The sequence below is a fragment of the Lynx canadensis genome, chromosome F2 (genome assembly GCF_007474595.2).
Source record: "Lynx canadensis isolate LIC74 chromosome F2, mLynCan4.pri.v2, whole genome shotgun sequence".
Lineage (NCBI taxonomy): Eukaryota > Metazoa > Chordata > Mammalia > Carnivora > Felidae > Lynx > Lynx canadensis.
The window spans coordinates 82,713,427-82,736,895 of NC_044320.2; the positions used below are offsets into that span (position 1 = coordinate 82,713,427).

The 23,469-nt window shown below is 37.1% G+C and overlaps 1 protein-coding gene across 2 annotated transcripts in view; it reads right to left on the minus strand.

Annotated features, from left to right (window-relative positions):
- Positions 1 to 23,469, minus strand: part of SPIDR (scaffold protein involved in DNA repair) — a 509,957-nt gene that overhangs the window by 308,197 nt on the left and 178,291 nt on the right. For both annotated transcript variants that reach the window (XM_030304272.1, XM_030304271.1), the window contains exon 7: positions 7,360 to 7,460. In XM_030304272.1, the coding sequence (XP_030160132.1) occupies positions 7,360 to 7,460 (101 nt within the window). The remainder of the gene's footprint in view (positions 1 to 7,359; positions 7,461 to 23,469) is intronic.

Here is a 23,469-nt window from a genome sequence, read left to right on the forward strand (position 1 = left end):
CCTGAAACTAATACAACATATGTTAATTACACTTCAATAAATTTTAAGAAAATCCAATCACAGACTCCAGGAGCTGAGTAGTCAGGCCCCTGCACCCCCTCTTCTCTGCCTGTCATCTCACGTGCCCATCTGCACTAGCCTTCGTGTGCAGCACACGTTTCTCTCTGTTCTCTAAGCAGCTAGGTCAATCCGGCCTTAGTGATCACAAAAAAACAGCCAAGGAAATAGACACACATTTAAAATTTATTCAAGTTTGAAGAATCTTGAACTATGTCTTTTATACTGAAATGTACTTGGAGGAACAAACAGGGAAAACAAAACTGATTATTAAATGGTATAAGTGGTTGTTATAAAATAGCCCAGAAAAGTAAGCTATACAAGAGGGAAGAAAAGAAAAAATTAAAATCCACAAAGCAAAGGTGTTAAAATTTTTTTTATTATTTTAGAAATATTCACTGGAATATTTGAAATATGCACTGTCTTATAAAACTAGACATGCCCTTACTATAACACCTGGCAATTGCTCCCTTGATCATTTGTAGCAGAAAAATAAAGGCCTATGTTCACTCAAAAACTTGTACACTGACATTCATAGCACCTTTATTTGTAATAGCCCAAATTTGGAAATGATCAAAATGTCCCTTGGTAGGTGCACAGTTAAACAACTGGTATATCCACATCATGGAAAATTACTCACTAATAAAAGGAAGTTAACTATTGATATATACGCAATCAAATCTTGAGGGAATTATGCTGAGTGAAAACAGCCAATCCTGAAAGGTTACAAACCATATTATTTCATTAAAAAAATTTTTTTTAATGTTTATTTTTGAGAGAGAGAGAGAGAGAGAGAGAGAGAGAGAGAGAGAGAACACACCAGAGCATGATCAGGGGAGGGGCAGAGAGAGAGGGAGACACAGAATCTGAAGCAGGCTCCAGGCTCTGAGCTGTCAGCACAGAGCCCGACATGGGGCTCGAACCCACAAACCGTGAGATCATGACCTGAAGTCAGACGCTTAACCAACTGAGGCCCCCAGGCGCCCCCCCCCCCATATTATTCCATTTATATAACAGTTTTGAAATGACAAAACTATGGAAATGGTAAGATTCATGGTTTTAAGGTATTAGAGAGAAGGGTGGGAAAGAGATGGCTGTGGGTAGCATGAAGGGATTCTTGTGGTGATGGATGCTTCTGTATACTGACTATAGTGGTGGGCATGTGAATCTATACATGATAAAATTACATAAACAAAATATATACACAAACTGACAAGTACATGTAAAACTGGTAAAATTTGAATAAGGTCAGTGAATTGTATCCTGGAACAATATTTGGGTTGTGCTGTCATAGTACAGTTAGGAAAGATGTCATCATTGGGGGAAAGCAGGCAAAGGACACAGAGAATCATTCTGTATTATTTCTTTTAAATGTATGAGTTACATGTTAATCTACAACTATCTCCTAATAAAATGTTTTGCTTTTTTTTTAAAGGCAGACAGATATGTTGGAGACATTCACTCAAACATTTCAAATCAATAAGCAAGTTCACACCCCTCCTTGTTGTGGATTAATCGGATGATACTCCTCAAATGGAACAAATGTAAGAAGGCCACGAGCTAAATAATTACAAACTACATATTAATTTCATAAACCATTATTTCTCATATCTGAAGGAAATAAAGACTAAGAGAGATGCTACATTTAATTTCTAAACCAAAAATTAAGACCTGATTCATAAAATTCCTAGGTTTCTCAGTAAACCCCCATCAGAAGAAGGGAAAGCCACGCCCAATGTATTCAGTCAAAATTAATCTAAGATGAACAAGCCACTTCTGTGTGTAAGAAATAAAATGGAACTGTGACTTCAGTACCTTGTTAACCCAAAGGTACATGTAAATCCCAAGGAAGAGAAGGAGAAGCTGATTTTGGTTGCTTCTGAACTACCAGTCTGGTATGAAAATGACCTCAGAATAATTCAGTGTCTGTTTATTTTCACCACCTATTGAGTGCTGACTCTGTCTCACAGCTGTTTGTGCTTACATGCAGAATCAGATTTATTGTCAGCACAAGCTCATTAGGTGATGTACTATTACATTCACTTATGATCGGGAAATTAAAAGGCTCAGAGAGTTTAATAATATAGATATTTTAATAAATCCATCACTGAATCTCAGCTGTTTACTAAATTTTTTTTTCTTGGGATTTGGGGGTAGTGGGAGCTATTTCTATTTAATATTTTTAAGTTTTTCTTTTACTTACCCAGTTACTATAAATATATAGAAATAAGAAAATATAATTTTGTATACTGAAAGAAAAAATTTCTTCTGCCAGGCCACAAAGTAAACAGTGAAATATTCTTCCTAATGCAATAGAAGTTATATCAAAAAGAATGAAAAAAATGGTGCAATATATTACAAGACACCAAGCAGAGGATCTAAGAGATCTCAAAAGTAAGAAATTCATCTAAGAGAAAGAAACAAAAAATAAAACCCAAATCTAAAGATGTTCAGACTTTAAGACAAAAATCTATTGGAGATGGGCCATTCATATATGAAATTAATGGATTAGTTTTTAGCTCTTTGTTTTTGTTTTCTTTTGCTTTTGTCTTTTATTTGTGGTATAATTTATATAACCTCTATCCCCAAATTCAAAAAGGAAATTATGGAGCACCTGGGTGGCTCAGTCGGTTAAACCTCTGACTCCTGATTTCGGCTCAGGTCATGATCTCATGGTTTGTGAGATAGAGACCTGCTTCGGGCTCTGTGCTGATAGCACAGGGCCTGCTTTGGATTCTCTCTTCCCCTCCCCCACTCCCTCTCTCTCAAAATAAACAGTAAAAAAAATAAAAATAAAAAAAACAAAAGAAGGCAAATCATAAGGAACATTCCAAATAAGGTATTTGGTGCTTATGAGCCAAATAAAAGGTCATATTCCCTCTCTTCATTCCAGGCACCCAGTCACACTTATTTGACCTGCTTTTTCTATTTCAACCTCTAGAAGATACTTTCTATTCTGTGCTTAACAATTTGTGGTCAATTCACTATGAGAAGGTAGGACAACAATGTAGAGTGATTTCTATTATATGTTAACATGAATAATTAAGAAGACAATCTGCCATCTCCCTATCAAAATAATAAGATTTGAGGGTATCCTACAAAAGATTCATTATTTAGATAACCTTCAAACTTACGTCCTATGCTTAGTGTCGTCTTAAGAATGCAACACGGAACTAACTACATGTTAAAAGACTACCTTTTCCCAAACAAAAATGACATTTGTATGAATATTTCTAATTTTGCTGGTTCCTTAATCACTTGCCTTCTTAATCCTAACTTTCTCCAGCCCAAGCAGATAATCTAATGAAGGCCCACATGGATTAGTGATTAAGAACATGGACAACAGGGATAACATCAAACCTGGGCTTACGCATCTATACCATATATTCAATCTACAAATTTTTCATCTAGAAAATAAGAAAAGCAAACTGAATCTTAGAGCATTACTTTGCATACTAAATGGTTTAATATGTAGTAAGCCTCAGCATTGTACCTGCCATACAGTAAACCTCCAAATGTGATACAACAGTGATAAGGACAAAGTCAAAGGAGAAAAAAAGACAGACAGAAGCTATTTTCCCCCAATAATTTCTTAGGAATTTATGGTTCAAATTAAAGTTTGTCCAAGTCTTCCTCTCACCTTGAGCATATTTACAATATTTCAAGACTATAAAGTCAACAAAAATTCAAAATAGATACCTTATTTGACACATAAAGTTCAACCTGGGGTGTTTGTTTATTCCTCAATTGTAATATCAAGAGCAAATTGGTAGAGGGTCTCCTGGGAGGCTTAGTCAGTTAAGCGACTGACTTCAGCTCAGGTCATGATCTCATGGTTCCTGAATTCAAGCCTTGCGTCAGGCTCTGTGCTGACAGCTCAGAGCCTGGAGCCTGCTTCAGATTCTGTGACTCCCTCTCTCTCTGCCCCTACCCTGCTTGCACTCAGTCTCTTTCCCTCTCTCTCTCTCTCTCTCTCTCTCTCAAAATAAATAAACATTAAAAAAAGAGAGCAAATTGGTAGAGAAGTGAAAAAAATTATTTTCATGAGGCAGGATGTGGTACCATGGAAAGAGCATGACACTGGCAGTCAGGTGGCTATGGTTTTAGCCCTGTTTCTTCCTTTAATTGAATAATCAGAGCAAGTCACTTCCCTCTTCTAGGCCACATACCGTCTCCATCCCCCAAAGAGGAGCTGAGACTGGAAGATCTCTAAGAACCCTCAAGAATTACCATTCTACCTTTTCATGAGGGAAAAGAAAATAGGATGTGGCACGAACATTAATGTAGCATATAGGTGGTACTTCCAATGCTTTTTTTTTTTTTAAGATTTTTTTTTTTAATGTTTATTTATTCTCGAAAGAGAGAAAGTATGAGCGGAGAGAGGCAGAGAGACACAGAATCCGAAGCAGGCTTCAGGCTCCAAGCTGTCAGCACAGAGCCCGAAGTGGGGCTCAAACTCACGAAGCATGAGATCATGACCTGGCCCGAAGTCAGACGCTCAACCGACTGAGCCACCCAGGGGCCCCACAAAGTTCTGGCTTTTTAAGTGTGCAGTGGCCAGACTCCAAGGAAAAGCTAGGTATTCCAGTCACTCTGTTTGCTATCCTCCTGTCCTCCATTCTTCCCGTCCTGTCTTTTCCATCCTGTGGCTCATGACCTCATCCCAACCTCTCAATACAAAGTTGGCCTATATCACTAAAATAAAAGTTGCTTCATTGAAATTTACCAAGTCAAGTTTTTTTTTTAATTTTTTTTTTAACGTTTATTCATTTTTGAGAGACAGAGAGACAGAGTATGAGCAGGGAAGGGGCAGAGAGAGAGAGGGAGACACAGAATCTGAAGCAGGCTCCAGGCTCTGAGCTGTCAGCACAGAGCCCGATGCGGGGCTCGAGCTCACAAACTGTGAGATCATGGCCTTAGCCGAAGTCGGACGCTCAACCGACTGAGCCACCCAGGCACCCCGACCAAGTCAAATATTTATATCAAGTCAGAAAGAAATCCAAGCTTGCCATTCTCTTATATAATTACTTCAAAAGAATAGAGGCAAAAGCAGAATAGGAAAGAAGGGTAAGTTTGAGAATTTAGGTGGCATGGCCATATTTTTCTGGTTGAAGCAGAACAAAAGAAATTTATAATGCATAAAACCCCAAATTAAATTCAAAATGATGAGTGACACAAAGTTAAACAGAAACTAGTTAGAGGTGGAAGTGGATAGATTATAGGAGAAAATGATCACTCCAAATCAAGGACATTCACGTTTGAGAGGTTACGTACGTACAGGTAAATATTTATAAATAGAATATGAAAGATTACTGAAAGGTTAAAATGAAAAAATATATTCTAAAATCACAAAGCGTTCTTATTTTTATTACATAAGTCTTGAAAAAGATCACAAGTTAATTATAGGGCTATTTATTATACTCCACCTCAGTAGTGATTAGTTCAAGGAGGGGTACATGTCTCTGCAGATCAATGAAAATCATTGGTAAAATATTAGAAAAGAAAGCATTCTTTTTATCAGACGTGAAGCTGTGAATTACCATGTGGAAAACACCTACCAATCTTTTCAAACCAATATGCCTGACGTGAAATTTTCTCCCTGTGGCTTTCAGGTATAAGTACTATTAAATTCTTTTTGTGCTTATGCCAGAGTATTTATTACTGACTTCCCTGAGTAATAAAACTCATTGTCAATCTTTATGTATACCTGGTTTTCTGACTAATCTAATGAGTTGTGAAGATGATTATTTAATATGATCTTTTATATATAAAAAAGATAAGATACAAAGTAATAAATGTAACAATGGGCTGATTCATAGCATCCTGTAATAAAAAAAGTATTCTTGGGTCATATGTATCAGGTCATCCTGATAACATATGTCATATTATAATACTCTCTAATACAAGAATGTGAGAGAAGGCAGTTGCTAGAAGATAGCTGGGAAGAATTTTACTTCATTTTATTTTTTAAGATTTTAAAATTTTAAGTAATCTCTATACCCAACACAGTGCTCGAATTCACGTCTCCGAGATCAAGAGTCAAATGCTCCACTGACTGAGCTAGCCAGGTGCCAGCTGGGAAGGATTTTAAAGATAATGAATGAGATCAAAATTAAAAAGTCTTGGGGCGCCTGGGTGGCGCAGTCGGTTAAGCGTCCGACTTCAGCCAGGTCACGATCTCGCGGTCCGTGAGTTCGAGCCCCGCGTCAGGCTCCGGGCTGATGGCTCGGAGCCTGGAGCCTGTTTCCGATTCTGTGTCTCCCTCTCACTCTGCCCCTCCCCCGTTCATGCTCTGTCTCTCTCTGTCCCAAAAATAAATAAACATTGAAAAAAAAAAATTAAAAAGTCTTCCAGAGAAAAGTGCAACAGTTGACAACATACTGGTTGAGTATTTTATCTAGCACTGCTGTTCTATTTTGCATGCTAACATGTGCCAAAATAAACTGTGAGCCTATTAAGATGCATATTCCAAGGAACCCCCTGGAGAGAAAACTAATAGATGACCATTCCCACCTACTTCTTCCCCCACTCCTAATGGAAAGACCACTCAAGAAGAAACCATGAAAAAAACCACAGTCTCACAGAAGAGGGAGCTTTTCCAGGTATATGAAATATTCTTAACATCAAACAATTTGTTAAAAAACAAGTTTTCAGTCACTTGCTTGTAGTAGCAACTTTCAAACTACATCCTGTAATTTATTAGAAGGGACCTATATCAATTTAGTGAGATTAGGATTATGGGAAAAATAAAAGACAATGCAGAGTATATCACACATATTAAGGTTAGTGTTGTTTAAAAAACGTTTCAGGGGTATGTGCATGCATGTAAATCATATGTGCACTGGGAGATTATATAAGGTGTATTTCTTTTTTTTTGTTTGTTTTTTATTTTTCAATATATGAAGTTTATTGTCAAATTGGTTTCCATACAACACCCAGTGGTCATCCCAAAAGGTGCCCTCCTCAATACATAAGTTGTATTTTTTACTAGGGATCACAGTCACAGAAGTCTGAAAGCTATGAGCAAAAAGCTAAGAGCAAAAGAAAAACCTAACACAGAGCTCTCCAAATCAGATCAAGAGTATGTCTTCTATTGAACTGTGAGAAGCTCTATAGGGAGGGATAAGTAGACCTTATAAGAATGGACTCATCTTTCAGAACAATTTTTGAGACCCATAGGACACCTGGAGAAAAAGAAAACACCATGAAAACAGTAATGATTAAATTAATATATCTTAACAAAAAATAATTTTGACTAGCATCTTCTTTATCCACAGTCTCAGATGTCAGTGCAGACCTTACCTGAAAGTGTCTTTTGGTAAGAAACACATTGATGTCTCCATAAAGAAATGGCAGATCTCTCTCGATTTTGCAGTCCATTTAGTCTTTCTGCTAGCCCGCCTCTGTTTAATGAATTACAATGTATTAAGTTAGTTAAAAGAAAAGCTTCAGAATAGTTGGAACTCTCTATTTTATACCCTCCAGCCAGAAACAAATAGAACATGCAAATTCTAACTTATTTGGCATCATGTTATCTTCCTAGAGGCCGAATCCCCCTAGATCAATATTCTTTAAGATTTCTTGAAGCTCAGTTTCCTGATTCTTAGAAATACAGGTTACTCTCATGTCAATTTGACTCTCTTCCTATTCTTTCCTAATTTACTTATTCCATGAATATATACTGATCACTTGTTTCCTGTTCTACCTAGCAAAGTGCTAGATGCCAGGAATCAAAAGAAGGCAATGAACCATGCCACAGGGGAGCCTCGCAATCTACTCAGCAGACAGGGACAAAACATATAAATTAAAGCATGGTCAGAATTGTAGTCAAGAATAAAACCTGCAAACTGTTGATAGGCAGAACACTCAAATAAGAGAATTTAGGTATGGGATCATTATTGGGACCACAGAGACAACTGACTATTAACCACAAGCACACCACAAGGGTACCAACATTATAAAACAATTTTTAAAAAACCCAAAACCTTCCATGTATGGCAGGAAGATGATTAAAATGGACATACTTCCCAAAAACCTTTACCTATCAATGAATAATATATACAACAGTATTATTACATATTATTACACTAATACATTAATTATATTATTACACTAATATTCATGTATTATATATAATATACATTATACATGTTACAATTATACATTATTATATAATTACATTGTTATATATCCTTATATAATAAACATAATGTAAGTGTGTTGCATATTAACATAATATAATGCTTATATTATGCTAATATATTATTAAATCATATATAATATGTATATTCATTGATATGTATATTATAAACATATATATTATATATTTTTTTTGATTCAGTAAACTACCTAGGGTCAGAGAAGTCAGCAGCTCCTAAAACATCTGTGCTGTCAAGAAAAATCAGGATCAGCTGTTAATCACCATTATGATTATATTATACATAATTTATCAATATATTATTTCATATAATTACGTACCAGCTCACTGATCATTTCATTACATTATCTCATTTTATTCTAATAATATACCTTTATTAAGAACAGATATCAATAACTACCTCACAGATGATAAAATCAGAGCTTAGAAAGAGGAAATTCTCCAATATTATGTAACTAGCCAGATGAGGATATAGTTGTTGAAACCAGATAAGACTTAGCATAGTGCCTGGCATTTAAACCTTCAAGAAACACGAGTCATTGCTATTATGATTTTGTCATGATTTTTACTTGTGCCCTACAAGCTCTTTCTACTGAGATGACTGAAAGATCTCATTTTCATACATATTATGTATATTATCATTGTTTTTTTTTTTTTAATTTTTTTTTTCAACGTTTATTTATTTTTGGGACAGAGAGAGACAGAGCATGAACGGGGGAGGGGCAGAGAGAGAGGGAGACACAGAATCGGAAACAGGCTCCAGGCTCTGAGCCATCAGCCCAGAGCCTGACGCGGGGCTCGAACTCACGGACCGCGAGATCGTGACCTGGCTGAAGTCGGACGCTTAACCGACTGCGCCACCCAGGCGCCCCTATCATTGTTTTTGTATAGACACTTGTTTTCCTATAGGCACTATTGTTTCTGAATGTGTGGGACATATAACAATTTTTTTAAATTCTCATAATCACAGATATGCCAAAGAACCTCAACTTTACATACATGTCTACCTCTGTTTAATATATGTGTAAGCTCTTCTTCATATCATTCTCTTTACAGAAAGTAGCTCATTATACTCCTTCTCTAAACACTATAAAAGTAAGTACTATTGTCATCCTCATCTTTACACATGATAAAGTGAGGGAGGCAGTGAGAAATCAAACACCTGTGAAAGGTGACACATGTGATAAGTGGCATACCTGGAGGCATACCTTAGCAGTCTGTCTCCAGAGTTCCTAAACTCAGTGTCAATGATATACTTACTGCCTCTTAAAAAGAAACTCCTAATAAACACAAGAAAAAAAGCAAAACACTATTCTTTGTACAATGATCTAGACAGTTACTTGTCAAGTGTTGGTTTTCAATCCTAGGGCTATCAAAAAAAGAAAAAAAGACAAAATGCAATCTGAAAGCAGTATACGGTTAAGGCCATATCCCCAAGTAAACTGTATAATCTCCCAAGTAAACTGTAGGAATTATAAGATGAAAAGGAAGAGTAAAAATAAATATGGAACAGTTCTCTGCATGTAGAAGTATCTGGAGCCATAAGATAGAATCAGCATTTGAGCTTGTTTTTAGTCATTCGGAGATGTAGTAGTGCCTCACAGAGCATCTCTGCTCCATCTGCCTAGAGAAATTATCATCAGATGGACCAAAGCCTAGAAATGGAAGCACCATGACCTCTGACCAACAATCATAATTCAGTGAAATCCTATCTCACATTATTTTAAAAAAAAAAAAAAGTCATGCAGGAGGTTCAAGAAGGCCCTGCTTGTATACAAACATGTTCTGTTTTCTGTGTTTACTTTTTCTTTTTTTTTTTTTTTTGTTAACAGTTCCATTGAAGTCTAATTGACAAATAAAACAAATATTTAAAGTGTACATTGTGGTGATTTGATATATGTATACATTGTGAAAGGATTCCTCCCATCTGGTTAATTGACAAATCCATTGCTATATATATTTAACTTTTGTGTGTATGAGAACATTGAAGCTCCAGCCTCTTAGCAAATTTCAACTACAAAATACAATGTTATCAACAGTCATCATTGTGTTTTCCTTTATTTTCTTTTTGCACTAATACCAGATTTTTATTGTTCTTCAAACAATCTGAAAACTACTACAGCTTACCAAAGTTCAAAGGTAGTAGCTATTACTGTATTTTACTTTAAATCTTCAGAACTTATTCATCTTATACCTGGTACCATTTTACCAAATTCTCCACAACTGGCACTGGCAACCACTTTAATCACCCTCTGTTTCTATGAGTTTGACTTCTTTTTTTGTTTTTAGATTCCACTTATAAGTGATACCATGCCGTACTTGTCTTTCTCTGTCTGGCTTATTTAACTTAGCATAATGCCTTCGAGGCCCATCTATGTTGTCACAAATGGCAGGACTTCCAACTTTCTAATGGCCGTGTAATACTCCATTGTGTGTGTGTGTGTGTGTGTGTGTATGCACCACATCTTCTTATCAATTTATCCACTGGCTGACTTTAGGTTGTTTCCACATATTAACTACTTTGACTAATGCTATGATAAACATAGGAGTGCAAATAACTCTTTGGTATCCTGTTTTCATTTCCTATGGATGACTGAAAGTAGAATTGGTGGATCATACGTTAGTTCTGTTTTCTGTTTTGTTTTGTTTTTTGGAGACCTCCATACTGTTTTCCATAGTGGTTGTGCCAATTTACATTTCCAGTAACAGTGCACATGGTTTTTATTTTCTCCATATCCCCACCAGCACTTGGTATCTCTGGTTTTTTTGAGGATAACCATTCTAACAAGTGTGAGTGATATCTCACTGAGTTTTGACTTACATTACCCTGATGATCAGTGATGTTGAGCACCTTTTCATGTACCTGTTGGCCATTTGTATGTCTTCTTTGGATAAGTATCCATTCAGTTCCTCTGCTCATTTTTAGTTGGATTGTTTTTGGTTTGGTTTTTGAGTTGTAGGTGTTCATTATGTATTTTGGATATCAATCTTTTAATAGATACATGACTTACAAATATTTTCTCCTTGTAAGGGAGACATTCTGTAAGAATGTCTTTATCATTGTGTTAATGGTTTTCTTTTGTGGTTTTGAAGCTTTTCAATTTGGTGCATTCCACTTGTTTAATTTTGCTTTGGTTGCCTTTGCTTTTGGCATCAAATAAAAAAAAAATCATTGCCAAGACCTATGTCATGGAACTTACCCCATGGCCTCATCTAAGGGCTTTATGGTTTTTGGTCTCACATTCAAATCTTTAACACATTTTGAGTTGGTTTTTGTGTATGGCATAAGATTGTAGTCTAGTTTCATTCTTTTGTATGTGGCTGCCCAGTTTTCCCAAAACCATTTATTGAAGAGATTGTCCTTTCTCCATTGTATGTTCTTGGCTCCTTTGTCACAAAAAAAAATTGACCATATATACAAAAGGACTATTATGATCATTGAAATATGTGTCTGTTTTTATACCAATACGATGCTGTTTTGATTGCTACTCCCTTGTAATATAGTTTGAAATAAGGAAGTGTGATGCCTCCAGCTTTGTTCTTTCTCCAGATTGTTTTGGCTGTTTCAAGCCTTTTGTGGTTTCATGAAAATTTTAGTATTGTTTATTCTATTTCTGGGGAAAAAGCCATTGGAATTTCAAAAGGGGTTGCGCTGAATCTGTAGATTGCTTTGGGCAGTATTAAGATTGGAATAATATTAATTCTTTCAACCAACGAACACATTTATTTTTGTCTTCCTCTATTTCTTTCATCAGTGTCTTATACTTTTCAGTGTACAGTACTTTTATTTCCTTGGTGCAGTTTCTACCTAGGTATTTTAATCTTTTGATACAACTGTAATTGGGATTATTTTCTTCACTTCTCTTTTGGATAGTATATAGAAATACAACTGATTTTTGTATATGGATTTTGTATCATGCAACTTCACTCAATTCATTTACTAATTCTAACAGTTTATTGGTGGTCTTTAGGGTTTCTACATATAATATCATGCCATCTGTAAATAGAGACTGTTTTACTTTTTCCTCTACAATTTGAATGCCTTTTATTTCTTTTTCTTGCCAAATCGCTGTGGCTAGGACTTCTAGTTATCTGTTGAATAAAAGTGACAAAAGTTGGCATCCTTGTCTTTTTCCTTATTTTAGAAGTATCATGTCAGCTGTAGGCTTACTATATGTGGCTTTTTTATGTTGAGGTACATTCTCTCTGTACTCAAATTATTGGCACTGTTTCTCATGAATTGATGTTGATATTTGTCAAAAGCACTTTATGCATCTATTGAGATACCCTATGATTTTTCTCCTTCATTTTGTTAATGTGGTATGCATATCATGTTGATTGATTTGTGTATGTTGAACCATTCTTACATCCTTGGAATCAACCCCAGTTGACCATGGTGTATGAAACTTTTTTTAATTTGGTTTGCTAAAACTTTATTGGGGATGTTTATGTCTATGTTGATCAGAGATATTAGTCTGTAATTTTCTTGTGGTGTCTTTGATGTTAGTATCAGAGTAATCCTGGCCTTGTAAAATGAGTTTGGAAAAGTTCCTTCTTATTTTATTTTTTGAAAGATTTTGAGAAGGATTGGTATTAGTTCTTCTTTAATTGTTAGGTAGAATTCACCAGTGAAGGTACCTGTTTCTGGACTTTTCTGTGTTGAGAGGTTTTTGATTACTGATTCAATTTCCTTACAAGTAATTGATCTGTTTAGATTTTCATTTTCTTCCTGCTTCAGTCTTAACAGATTGTATATTTCTAGAACTTCTCTATTTCTCTTAGGCTGTGCAATTTGTCAGTGTATAATTGTTCACAGTAGTCTCTCATGACCCTTTGAATTTCTGTGGTATAGTTGTAATGCTTCCTCTTGCATATCTAATTTTATTTATTTGTTTCTTTTTTCATTTCTTCGTATGTCTTGATAAGGTTTTGTCTTTTTTTTTATCTTTTCCCCAAATCATATGATTTTAATCTTCATAAGTAGTTAAGACTTGCTTTGTGGCCTAACATATGATCTATCCTGAAAAATGTTCCATGTGCTCTTGAGAAGAATGTGTACTTTGCTGTTTTTAGATGTAATGTCCTATAAATGTCTGTTAAGTCCATCTGATATAATGTCTCTAAGTCCAATATATCCTTCATGATTTTGTCTGGATGATCTAGCTATTGTTGAAAGTGCAGTGCTGTAGTCCCCTAATATTGTATTTCTGCCTTCTTTCATATCTGTTAAATTTGCTTCATATACTTAGGTGCTCCTATGTTGGGTACGTATTTATAATTGTTATATCTTCTTGATTAATTGATACCTTTGTGACTACAAAATGATCATGTTTTCGTTATAGTTTGTGTCTCAAAGTCTGTTTTGTCTGATATAAATATAGCAAGCCCTGCCTTCTTTGGATTTCCATTTTCATCGAATGTGGTTTTATATTTTTTTACTTTCAGTCTATATGATCCTGTAAGGAGTGAATTTCTTACAGACAGTATATAATTGGGTCTTGTTATTTTATCTCTTCAGCCACTCTACGTCTTTTGATTGGAGAATTTAATCTATTTACATTTAAAGTAATTATTGATAGGTATGGAGTTACTGTTGCCATTTTGTTAATTGTTTTCTGGCTTTTTGTAATACATTTGTTCCTTTCTTCTTCTCTTTGTCTCTTCCATTTTAATTTGATGATTTTCTACAGTTGTTTGTATTGATTCCCTTTATCTTTTTTATATCTATTACAGGTTTTTACTTTGTGGTTACCATGAGGCTTATAAGACATCTTATATTTAAGCTGTAACAACTTAAGTTCCAATGCATACTAGAGCTCTATATATCTATTTCCTCTTGTTATGATGTTTTATGTTTTTGATGTCACAAATTACAACTTTTCACCTTGTTTAGCCATTAACACATTTTTGTAGTTACAGATTTTTTAATACTTTTGTCTTTTAATCTTCATACTATAAGTGATTTACCCACCACCATTACACATCATTAGAGTATTCTGAAATTAACTACATGTTTATATTTACCAGTGAGATTTATACTTTCATGCTTTCCTGTTACTTTTGTCCTTTTGTTTCAGCATGAACAAGCCCCTTTAACATTTCTTCTAAGGCTAGGCTAAGGTTGATGAACTCCGTTAGCTTTTTTTTTTTTTTTTTTTTTTTAATTTTTTTTTTTCAACATTTATTTATTTTTGGGACAGAGAGAGACAGAGCATGAACGGGGGAGGGGCAGAGAGAGAGGGAGACACAGAATCGGAAACAGGCTCCAGGCTCCGAGCCATCAGCCCAGAGCCCGACGCGGGGCTCGAACTCACGGACCGCGAGATCGTGACCTGGCTGAAGTCGGACGCTTAACCGACTGCGCCACCCAGGCGCCCCCTCCGTTAGCTTTTGTAAGTATGTAAAACTCTTAATTTCTCTTTCAGTTGAGAAAGACAACTTTGCTGGGTAGAATATTTTTGGTTGGCAGATTTTTTACTTTTAGAACACTGATATATCATGCCACTTCCTTCTTGCCTGCCAACTTTCTGCTAAAAATCCACTGCCAGTCTCATGGAGGTTACCTTGCACATATCAAGTTGGTTTTCTCTTGCTGCTTTTAAAATTCTCTTCTTTGGCTTTTGATAATTTAATTACATTTCTTGATGTGGGTTTCTTGGATTCATTTATCTAGAACTCTATAAACTCTTGGATCTAGAGGCCTGTTTCTTTCCCCAGATTATGGAAGTTTTCAGCCATTATTTCTTTGTTGTTGTTGTTGTTGTTTTTAACGTTTATTTTATTTTTGAGACAGGGAGAGACAGCATGAACGGGGGAGGGTCAGAGAGAGAGGGAGACACAGAATCTGAAACAGGCTCCAGGCTCTGAGCTGTCAGCACAGAGCCTGACACGGGGCTCGAACTCACGGACCACGAGATCATGACCTGAGCCGAAGTCGGATGCTTAACCGACTGAGCCACCCAGGCGCCCCAGCCATTATTTCTTTGAACAAGCTTTCTGTTCCTTTCTCTCTCTCTTCTCCTTCTGGGACAACTATAACACAAATATTCATCCACTTCATGGTATCCTTTAAGTTCCTTAAAGTATCTCCATGCTTTTTCATTCTTTTCTCTCTTTGTTTCTATGTTTAGATGAATTCCATTGCCTGTCTCTGAATTCACTGATCTTTTCTTCCAGCTGATCTAGGCTTTTGAAATTTCTACAGTCACTATATTGTTTTCAGGTCTGTTGTTTCTGTTTGGTGCATGCTTATATTTTCTATCTCCTAAAATTCTCACTTTGGTAATGCATTATTCTCCTGACCTTGGTGAACATCTTTATGACTATTATTCTGAACCCTTTGTCAGACAAATCACTTCTCTCCATTCCACTAAGGTCTGTTTCTGGAGTTTTTCTTGTTCTTTTTTGGAGAACATATTCCTGTTTCTTCATTATCTTGGAGTCTCTGTGTTGATTTCTGTGCATTAGGTAAAATAGCCACCTCTCCGAGTCTTTATAGAGTGGTCTTGTGTAGGTGATGAACCTTATTGTTCAGACTGCCCTGAGCTCTTAGTTGTCTCCCAAACCTTGTGGAAGGCAAAGCTGCATTCTTTGTTCTTAGTAGCTCCCAGTAGTTGTGGGTGCCAATACCTGTCAGTGTGCAAAAGAGTAGGATCTCAGTCAGCACCTAGATATAGGCTGGTTAAAAGCTGCTTTTAAAGTCAGCAACTTTTAAAGTATCCAAACAGACAGACCTCTTTCATGGAAAGACTGGAAGCTGGGCATTTTTCTCTGCTCCCTCTGCTCTGAGTCCTCAAGGGACCATCAGGTAAGAATTCCTTCCTTGTTTGCCACCGTCCTGTGGGACCCACAAATCACAAGTCCCCCTGGCCATCAGGGCCAGGAGATCAAGAGATGTGCCCTCTGGGAGACACTGGAGATCTAGAGTGTACAGGGAGATGTCATCTGCTGACCTCCCTGATCTCTGGGGAGGATGGCAGTCAGCACCTAGGTATGTCTTTTAAATTAGAAGCCTGACCCTCAGTCAGCAGCAGCAGCTTTTAAAGTACACAAATAGGCAGCTTTTAAGAAAAGACTGGAAGATGAGTGTTATCTACTCCCTCTGTGCTGAACTCTGGAGGGAAAACTACAGCAAGTCCAAGCCAGGTTGACAACTATTTCTTTGTTTGCTATAGTCTTGCGGGTCTTATGGACACAAGCCCTGTTAGCTTGCAGAGCTAGATGTTTTTTGGAGGCTCATCTAAAGATGAGTAAAAGTCTTAAAAACTGGGGTGTTAGATGTTGGATTCAAACTCTTTGCTTATGGAAAACCTGGGAGTTATGAATCCCTACCTATTGTATGTCACTATGCCTGGGGTGAAATTTATGGCTAGACTGTGTCTTACCCTTTCCTACCTGTTTCACTGTGGCTATTTTCTAATTCATCCAGTGCATAGGAGTCACTCAGTTTCTGGATTTCTTTCATGGGTAATTGTTTCATGTGTAGCTACAGATTTGGCATGTCCAAGGGAAAAGTGAGTCTAAGAGGTTCTCATATTGCCATCTTGGATGAGAGCCTCCAAATGATTCTTGTCAATATAGTCAGCAAAGTTATTCACAGATAAAATCCAAAACACCAATGCAGAATAAAAAATTCACTAAGAAAGTTAAGATATTTTAATTATCTTTTACACAAAAAAATTGACGGGTAACCTATCTGAAAAGATTCCTGGCATTAGTTCAACAGGGCTAAACATTGCTACAAAAACCATATGAAGGGAAAAAGAAGAACAATTCAAAAATATTCCAACATTTCCCAAAAAAGCTCATTAAAGTATTTTTTTCAGTTTATTTATTTTTGAGAGAGAAACAGAGAGAGTGAGTGGGGAAGGGCTGGGAGAGAGGGAGAGAGAGAATGTCAAGCAGGCTCTGCACTGTCAGCGTGGAGCCTCATGTGGGGATTGAACTCGCAAACCATGAGATCATGACCCAAGCCAAAACCAAGAGTTGGATGCTTAACTGACTGAGCCACCCAGGTGCCCTTCATTGAAATATTTTTAATAAGCTATATAAAGTGAGGAAAAACAATTTAAATGTAGTATAATGTATTTAAGTTTTGTTTTCTGTTAGATATAATAGGCATTGTGAAAAATAACTTTATCATAAGAATAGGGAGATATGGCTTTATTATTGACAACATACTTAAATACAAAAACAATTTTGCATTGACTTTCATTAGTTATGACTTAAACAGAATAAAGTCATGAACCAAAAAGATAAAATTTTTTTTTAAAGGGAAGGGGCGCCTTGGTGGCTCACTCCATTGAGCATCCGACTCTTTGATTTTGGATCAGGTCATGATCTCATGGTTTGTGGGATCGAGCCCCGTGCTGGGCTCCGTGCTCACAGTGCAGAGCTTGCTTGGGATTCTCTCTCTCCCTCTCTCTCTCTCTGACCCTCCCCTGCTCACAAGTGTGCATGTGCACGCACACTCTTTCTTTCTCTCTCTCAAAATAAATACATAAACTTAAAACAAAAAAACAGGTAGCCCAAAGAGTAACATTTCTCTATGGGGCAAACACAAGGGAAAAGTTCAATGTTCTCCAAACTTGAAATGCCAACAACTACTTAACTTGATCCTTGCTAATGAGCCACAATCTGGTTAAAAACAAACAAAAAAGCAACAATTCTTTGAATCACAGCTATGGTCATTCTAGATAAGGAAAATCTATTATTTACACCTGTATTTTTCGGGTTTTTTTTATGTTTATTTATATTTGAGAGAGACAGTGCATGTGGGGGAGGGGCAAAGAGCAAGGGGGACAGAGCATCTGAAGCAGGCTCTGCACTTAAAGCAGTGAGCAGCCTGATGCAGGCCTTGAAGATCATGAAAAACCATAAGTTCATGACCTGAGCCAAAGTCGGACGCTCAACCAGCTGAGCCACCCAGATGCCCAGACCTGTATTTTTCTGTACTCTGTCTGACAAAAGTCAGTAACTGGGTTTTGTTTTGTTTCATTTTGTTTTGTTTGGTGATCTTTGTGAGGATTATCAGGACATCAGTATTCTCAGCATTTTCATAGGAGTTCACTTCAACAAACCAAATTTCTTAATGCAAAACTGTTTCTTTGATCCTTATTAGATAACTAGCTAAGAGATTTTTCTAAGCATGATGCTCTAGTGCTTTCATTACAAAACAGCATATGAATCAAAATATATTACCTTTTCCCCTCCTTCAGAAGGAAGTCAACAAACTGTCATCATGGGCAATCATAAGCTATCCTAGTCAGTTTAGAAAGCTGGCTCCTATTGTCAACAGTCTTCCAGTTTGAATGCCTGAGACTGACAACCCTAATCACATCAAACTCATTTTTAAATTTTTTTTTAACTTTTTTTATTTATTTTTGAGACAGAGAGAGACACAGCATGAACGGGGGAGGGGCAGAGAGAGGGAGACACAGAATCGGAAGCAGGCTCCAGGCTCTGAGCCATCAGCCCAGAGCCTGACGCGGGGCTCGAACTCACGGACCGCGAGATCGTGACCTGAGCTGAAGTCGGACGCTCAACCGACTGAGCCACCCAGGCACCCCATCATTTTTAACATTTAAACACATTATCAACTTGGAAGGAATGGCCACAAAACAGACATCCCTCACTTAATGTTTATTTATTTATTCTTGAGAGAAAGAAAACATGCGCACATGCCCCCAGAGCAAGGGAGGGGCAGAGAGAGAGGGAGAGAGAATCTCGAGCAGGCTCTGCACTGAATAGTGGGAGCCTGACGTGGGGCTCAATCATACGAACATGAGATCATGACCTAAGCTGAAATCAAGAGTCAGACACTTAACTGACTGAGCCACTCAGGTGCCCCTGTATATCCCTTATTTAGTTATCACTTAGAAATCACAAGAAGAGGGGCGCCTGGGTGGCGCAGTCGGTTAAGCGTCCGACTTCAGCCAGGTCACGATCTCGCGGTCCGTGAGTTCGAGCCCCGCGTCAGGCTCTGGGCTGATGGCTCGGAGCCTGGAGCCTGTTTCCGATTCTGTGTCTCCCTCTCTCTCTGCCCCTCCCCCGTTCATGCTCTGTCTCTCTCTGTCCCAAAAATAAATAAACGTTGAAAAAAAAAATTAAAAAAAAAAATTAAAAAAAAAAAAAAAAGAAATCACAAGAAGAAAACAATCGTCTGCATATTTGTGGAGTTGCTTCAGTCATTAGCAAAAACTCTGTGTCCTCAACTTCTCCGAATGCTCCTTTCATCTTCTTACTCTTCCCCTGAGGGCTCCCTGGCTGTGATCTTGAATGCAACTGACATCTCTCCTCTCCTTTCCACACAACAGACATGGAGGGCATCCTGCCCTCCTGTGTCTCCTGGGATGTCCACACAACAGACATCCCAGGAAGGGATGGTCTTGCTCTTTACAGAGGCTTCCAATTTTACACCTTCCCTTCTACTACAGCTGTGATGCATAGAGGGAGAGGAACAGCCCATCCCTAATTGTTTTGATGCTATTGTAAATGAGATCATCTTTTTAATTTATTTTTCTGCTAATTAGTTGCTACTGTACATACAGATCTGCTATTGATTTCTGTATGTTAATTTCACATCCTGCTATTTACTGAATTCGTTGATTAGATATAAGAGTTTTTCAATGGGAGTCTTTTGAGTTTTCTATATATAGAATCATGATGAAAAAAACTGCAGACAACACAAATATATGAAAAGATATCCCATGTTCATGGATTGGAAGAATTAATATTGTTAAATGTCCACAACTACCTAAAGCCATCTATAGATTCAATGCAATCCCTATCAAGATTCCAATGGCATTTTCACAGAAATAGAGCAATCCTATAATTTGTGTGGAACCACAAAAATCCCAAATACCCAAAGCAATCCTGAGAAAGAACAACGAAGTGGGAGACATCACACATGCTGATTTCAAGCTATACAATAAAGCTATACCAATCAAGTAAAAACAAACATATAGACCAATGGAACTGAATACAAAGCCTAAAAATAAACCCATGTATACACAGTCAACTAAAATTTGATAAGGGAGCAAGGATACCCAAAGAAGAAAAGACAGTATCTTCAATAAATGGTGCTGGGAAAATTGGACATTTACATGTAAAACAATGAAACTAGACCTCTATTCTTATAATACTCACAAAAATTAACTCAAAGTGGATTAAAAACTTAACCCATAAAACCACAAAACTTAAGAAGAAAACAGGAAAAAAGTGGCTTGACATGGGTGTTGGCAATAATTTTTTTTGGATATGACACTTAACCCACAAGGAATAAAAAAACAAGTGGGACTACAAAAAACTAAAAGCTTCTGCATAGCAAAAGAAATAATCAAAATAAAAAGGCAGCCTACAGAATAAGAGAAAATGTTTGCAAATCACATACCTGATAAGCAGTTAATATATAAAATATTCAAAGGAATTTGTACAACTCAATAACAAAACACACGCGCAAATAATCCAATTTTTAAAATGGGCAAAGAACCTGAATAGACATTTTTTTAAGGAAGATATTTAAATGATCAACAGGTATAAGAAAAAGTGTTCAACATCACTAATCTTTATGAAAATGCAAATCAAACCACAATGAGGTATCACCTCACACTTGTTAGAATGACTATTATCACAAAGCCAAGAGATAACAAATTCTTGTTAAGATATGGAGAAAAAGAAACTCTTGTGCACTGCTGGTGGGAATGTGAGTTGGTTCAGTCACTACAGAAAACAGTACAGCGGTTCCTCAAAAAATTAAAAATGGAACTACTGTATGATCCAGCAATTCCACTGCTGAATATATATCTGAAGGAAATGAAATCACTATGTTGAAGAGGTCTGCACCCCCATGTTCATTGCATCATTATTTACAATAGGCAAAACATGAAAACAACCTGAGTCCACTGACAGATGAGTAAAGAAAATGTGGTGTGTGTGTATGTGTGTATGTGTGTGTGTTGTATACATACACACATACACACATACACACACAGGAATATTATTCAGCCACTGTAAAGAAGGGACTCCTGTCATTTGTGACAACATAGGTGGACCTTGAGGGAATTATGTTAAGTTAAATAAGTCAGACAGTGAAAGACACTGTATGATCTCACTTATATGTGGAATTCTGACAAACAACAACAACAACAACAAAAACAACACAAGCTCACAGAGAAAAAGATCAGAATTGTGGTAACCAGAGGTGGCAATGGGGGGGTGGAACTGGAGGAAAGTGGTCAAAGAGTACAAATTTCAGTTATAAGATAAGTAAGTAATGGACATGTAATGTACAACATAAGGAGGACGATGGTTAATTAACACTGCTGTATGGTATATCTGAAAACTGGTAAGAGAGTAGATCCTAAAAGATCTTATCACAAGGAAAAAAACCTTTTTTTTTTTTCTTTTTTTCTTGGTATCTGCATGAGGTGATGATGGTCATTTCACAATATATGTAAGTCAAGACATTACGCTATACACCTTAAACAGTGCTTTATATCATTTATATTTTCATAAAACTAAAAGAAAAAAACACAGTAAATGTAAAAGTAAAAAAAATTATTACTACTAAAATGCAGACCAACATTCTACTTTTAAAAAGTAATGGGGGGGCGGGGCCTGGGTGGCTCAGTCGGTTAAGCGTCCGACTTCAGCTCAGGTCATGATCTCGTGGTTTGTGAGCACAAGCCCTGCGTCAGGCTCTGTGCTGACAGCTCAGAGCCCGGAGCCTGCTTCGGATTCTGTGTCTCTGTCTCTCTCTGCCCCTCCCCCACTTGTGCCCTGTCTCTATCAAAAATAAATAAAATGTAAAAAAAATTTTTTTAATTGTTTAAAAAAAAGTAATGGGGGATGGGTGACACAAAATGAACAAGTGATAGAACTAACCACACAAAATAGACACCTTCATGCATTCTTGCCAAATACATCTACACACATATAAAAGAATTCAATGCCAAACAGAAAGTGGAAAAAACAACTTCAAGTTTTGTTTGAAAGTATAGAAGCAAAACAATAATAAAAACTCAGACCCTAGTATATCAACTGTACAAAAAATGTATACGGTCAATTTACAACAGAGAAAGTAAGAGGCTAACAATTCCCTCCCACAGGGATGGGGAGGGGGGGAGCCTCAGGATATTCTCACCAAGAAAACAAAACAAAACCATCTGATCCCCTGTATCACCCTCTTGCCTCATCCCAGGCAATGTCAGCTCTACAAAATGTCCTTCCCCACACCTCATGACTAGTCTTGATCCTTTTCTGCTTTCTTTTCTGCTTTTCTTTGACATAAAATTTGTCTCCTTTTGACATTACTTCCACTTTACTTCTTGGGCCCTCATCATACATCCTCCTAACACAGGACACACAACAGTGCTCAGCACATAGTAGGCCCTCAGTAGGGTTGGGGACATGGCTTTCTGTAATTACATGGCATTAACTTCAAAAACAAGGACATTCAAATCCCTCCAACTGTCTTCCTTTCCTGTTCTTTCCAGAGACTATTAAACCACCACCATTTTCTTTTGAGGCTTTAACACACCCACTCTGGGCATAAGACCTTCTGAGTTATTTTGTGTTATAAACATAACATAATATATATGGTGAATAAGCATCAATAAACTCACCATGTTACATCCATCCCAGTAGACTCTGTCACATCCTTATGCTGCTCCCTCTACTCCTATGCTTAAGACAGGACTCTCCTCCCCAGCCTTCCCTCCCCTACTTCCTTTTCCTAGACACTGACAGAGCAATTATTTCCAACCACTCTGTCTCTACTGGGTCCTCCCCATTATTTTCTAAATAGGCCTCACCTTTCATCTGATGTCTCTTTGGACCCAAGATCCCTTTCAAGCCACTAGCAGCTAATCTCCACATTTGACCTCTCACCTCAAGTCCCCATCCTAGAAGTCACAGCACTGTCCCCACTCCTATGCCATTGGGTTCTCAATATGCATCACATCCTCTGCCTCATTATTTAAACATTTCCTAAACGTATCCAAAACCTGTGCTTTTCATTGCCATGTTTACTCTTTCTACCGAAACTCCTTTTTCCTTGAATCTCTCTACTAAGTTTACTTTTGTGGCACTGCTTCCCACAAGTTCTCACTTTCATTGAAATTTTACTTTCATTGTTTTGTTCTAATTTAAAACACAAAGAGACCATGTATTACACACGGTTGGTACATGGCTCTCATAAGGCACATCCTGAGCCCTTTTCCATGCCCTGCTCCACCTACTATGGCCTGGCCTTT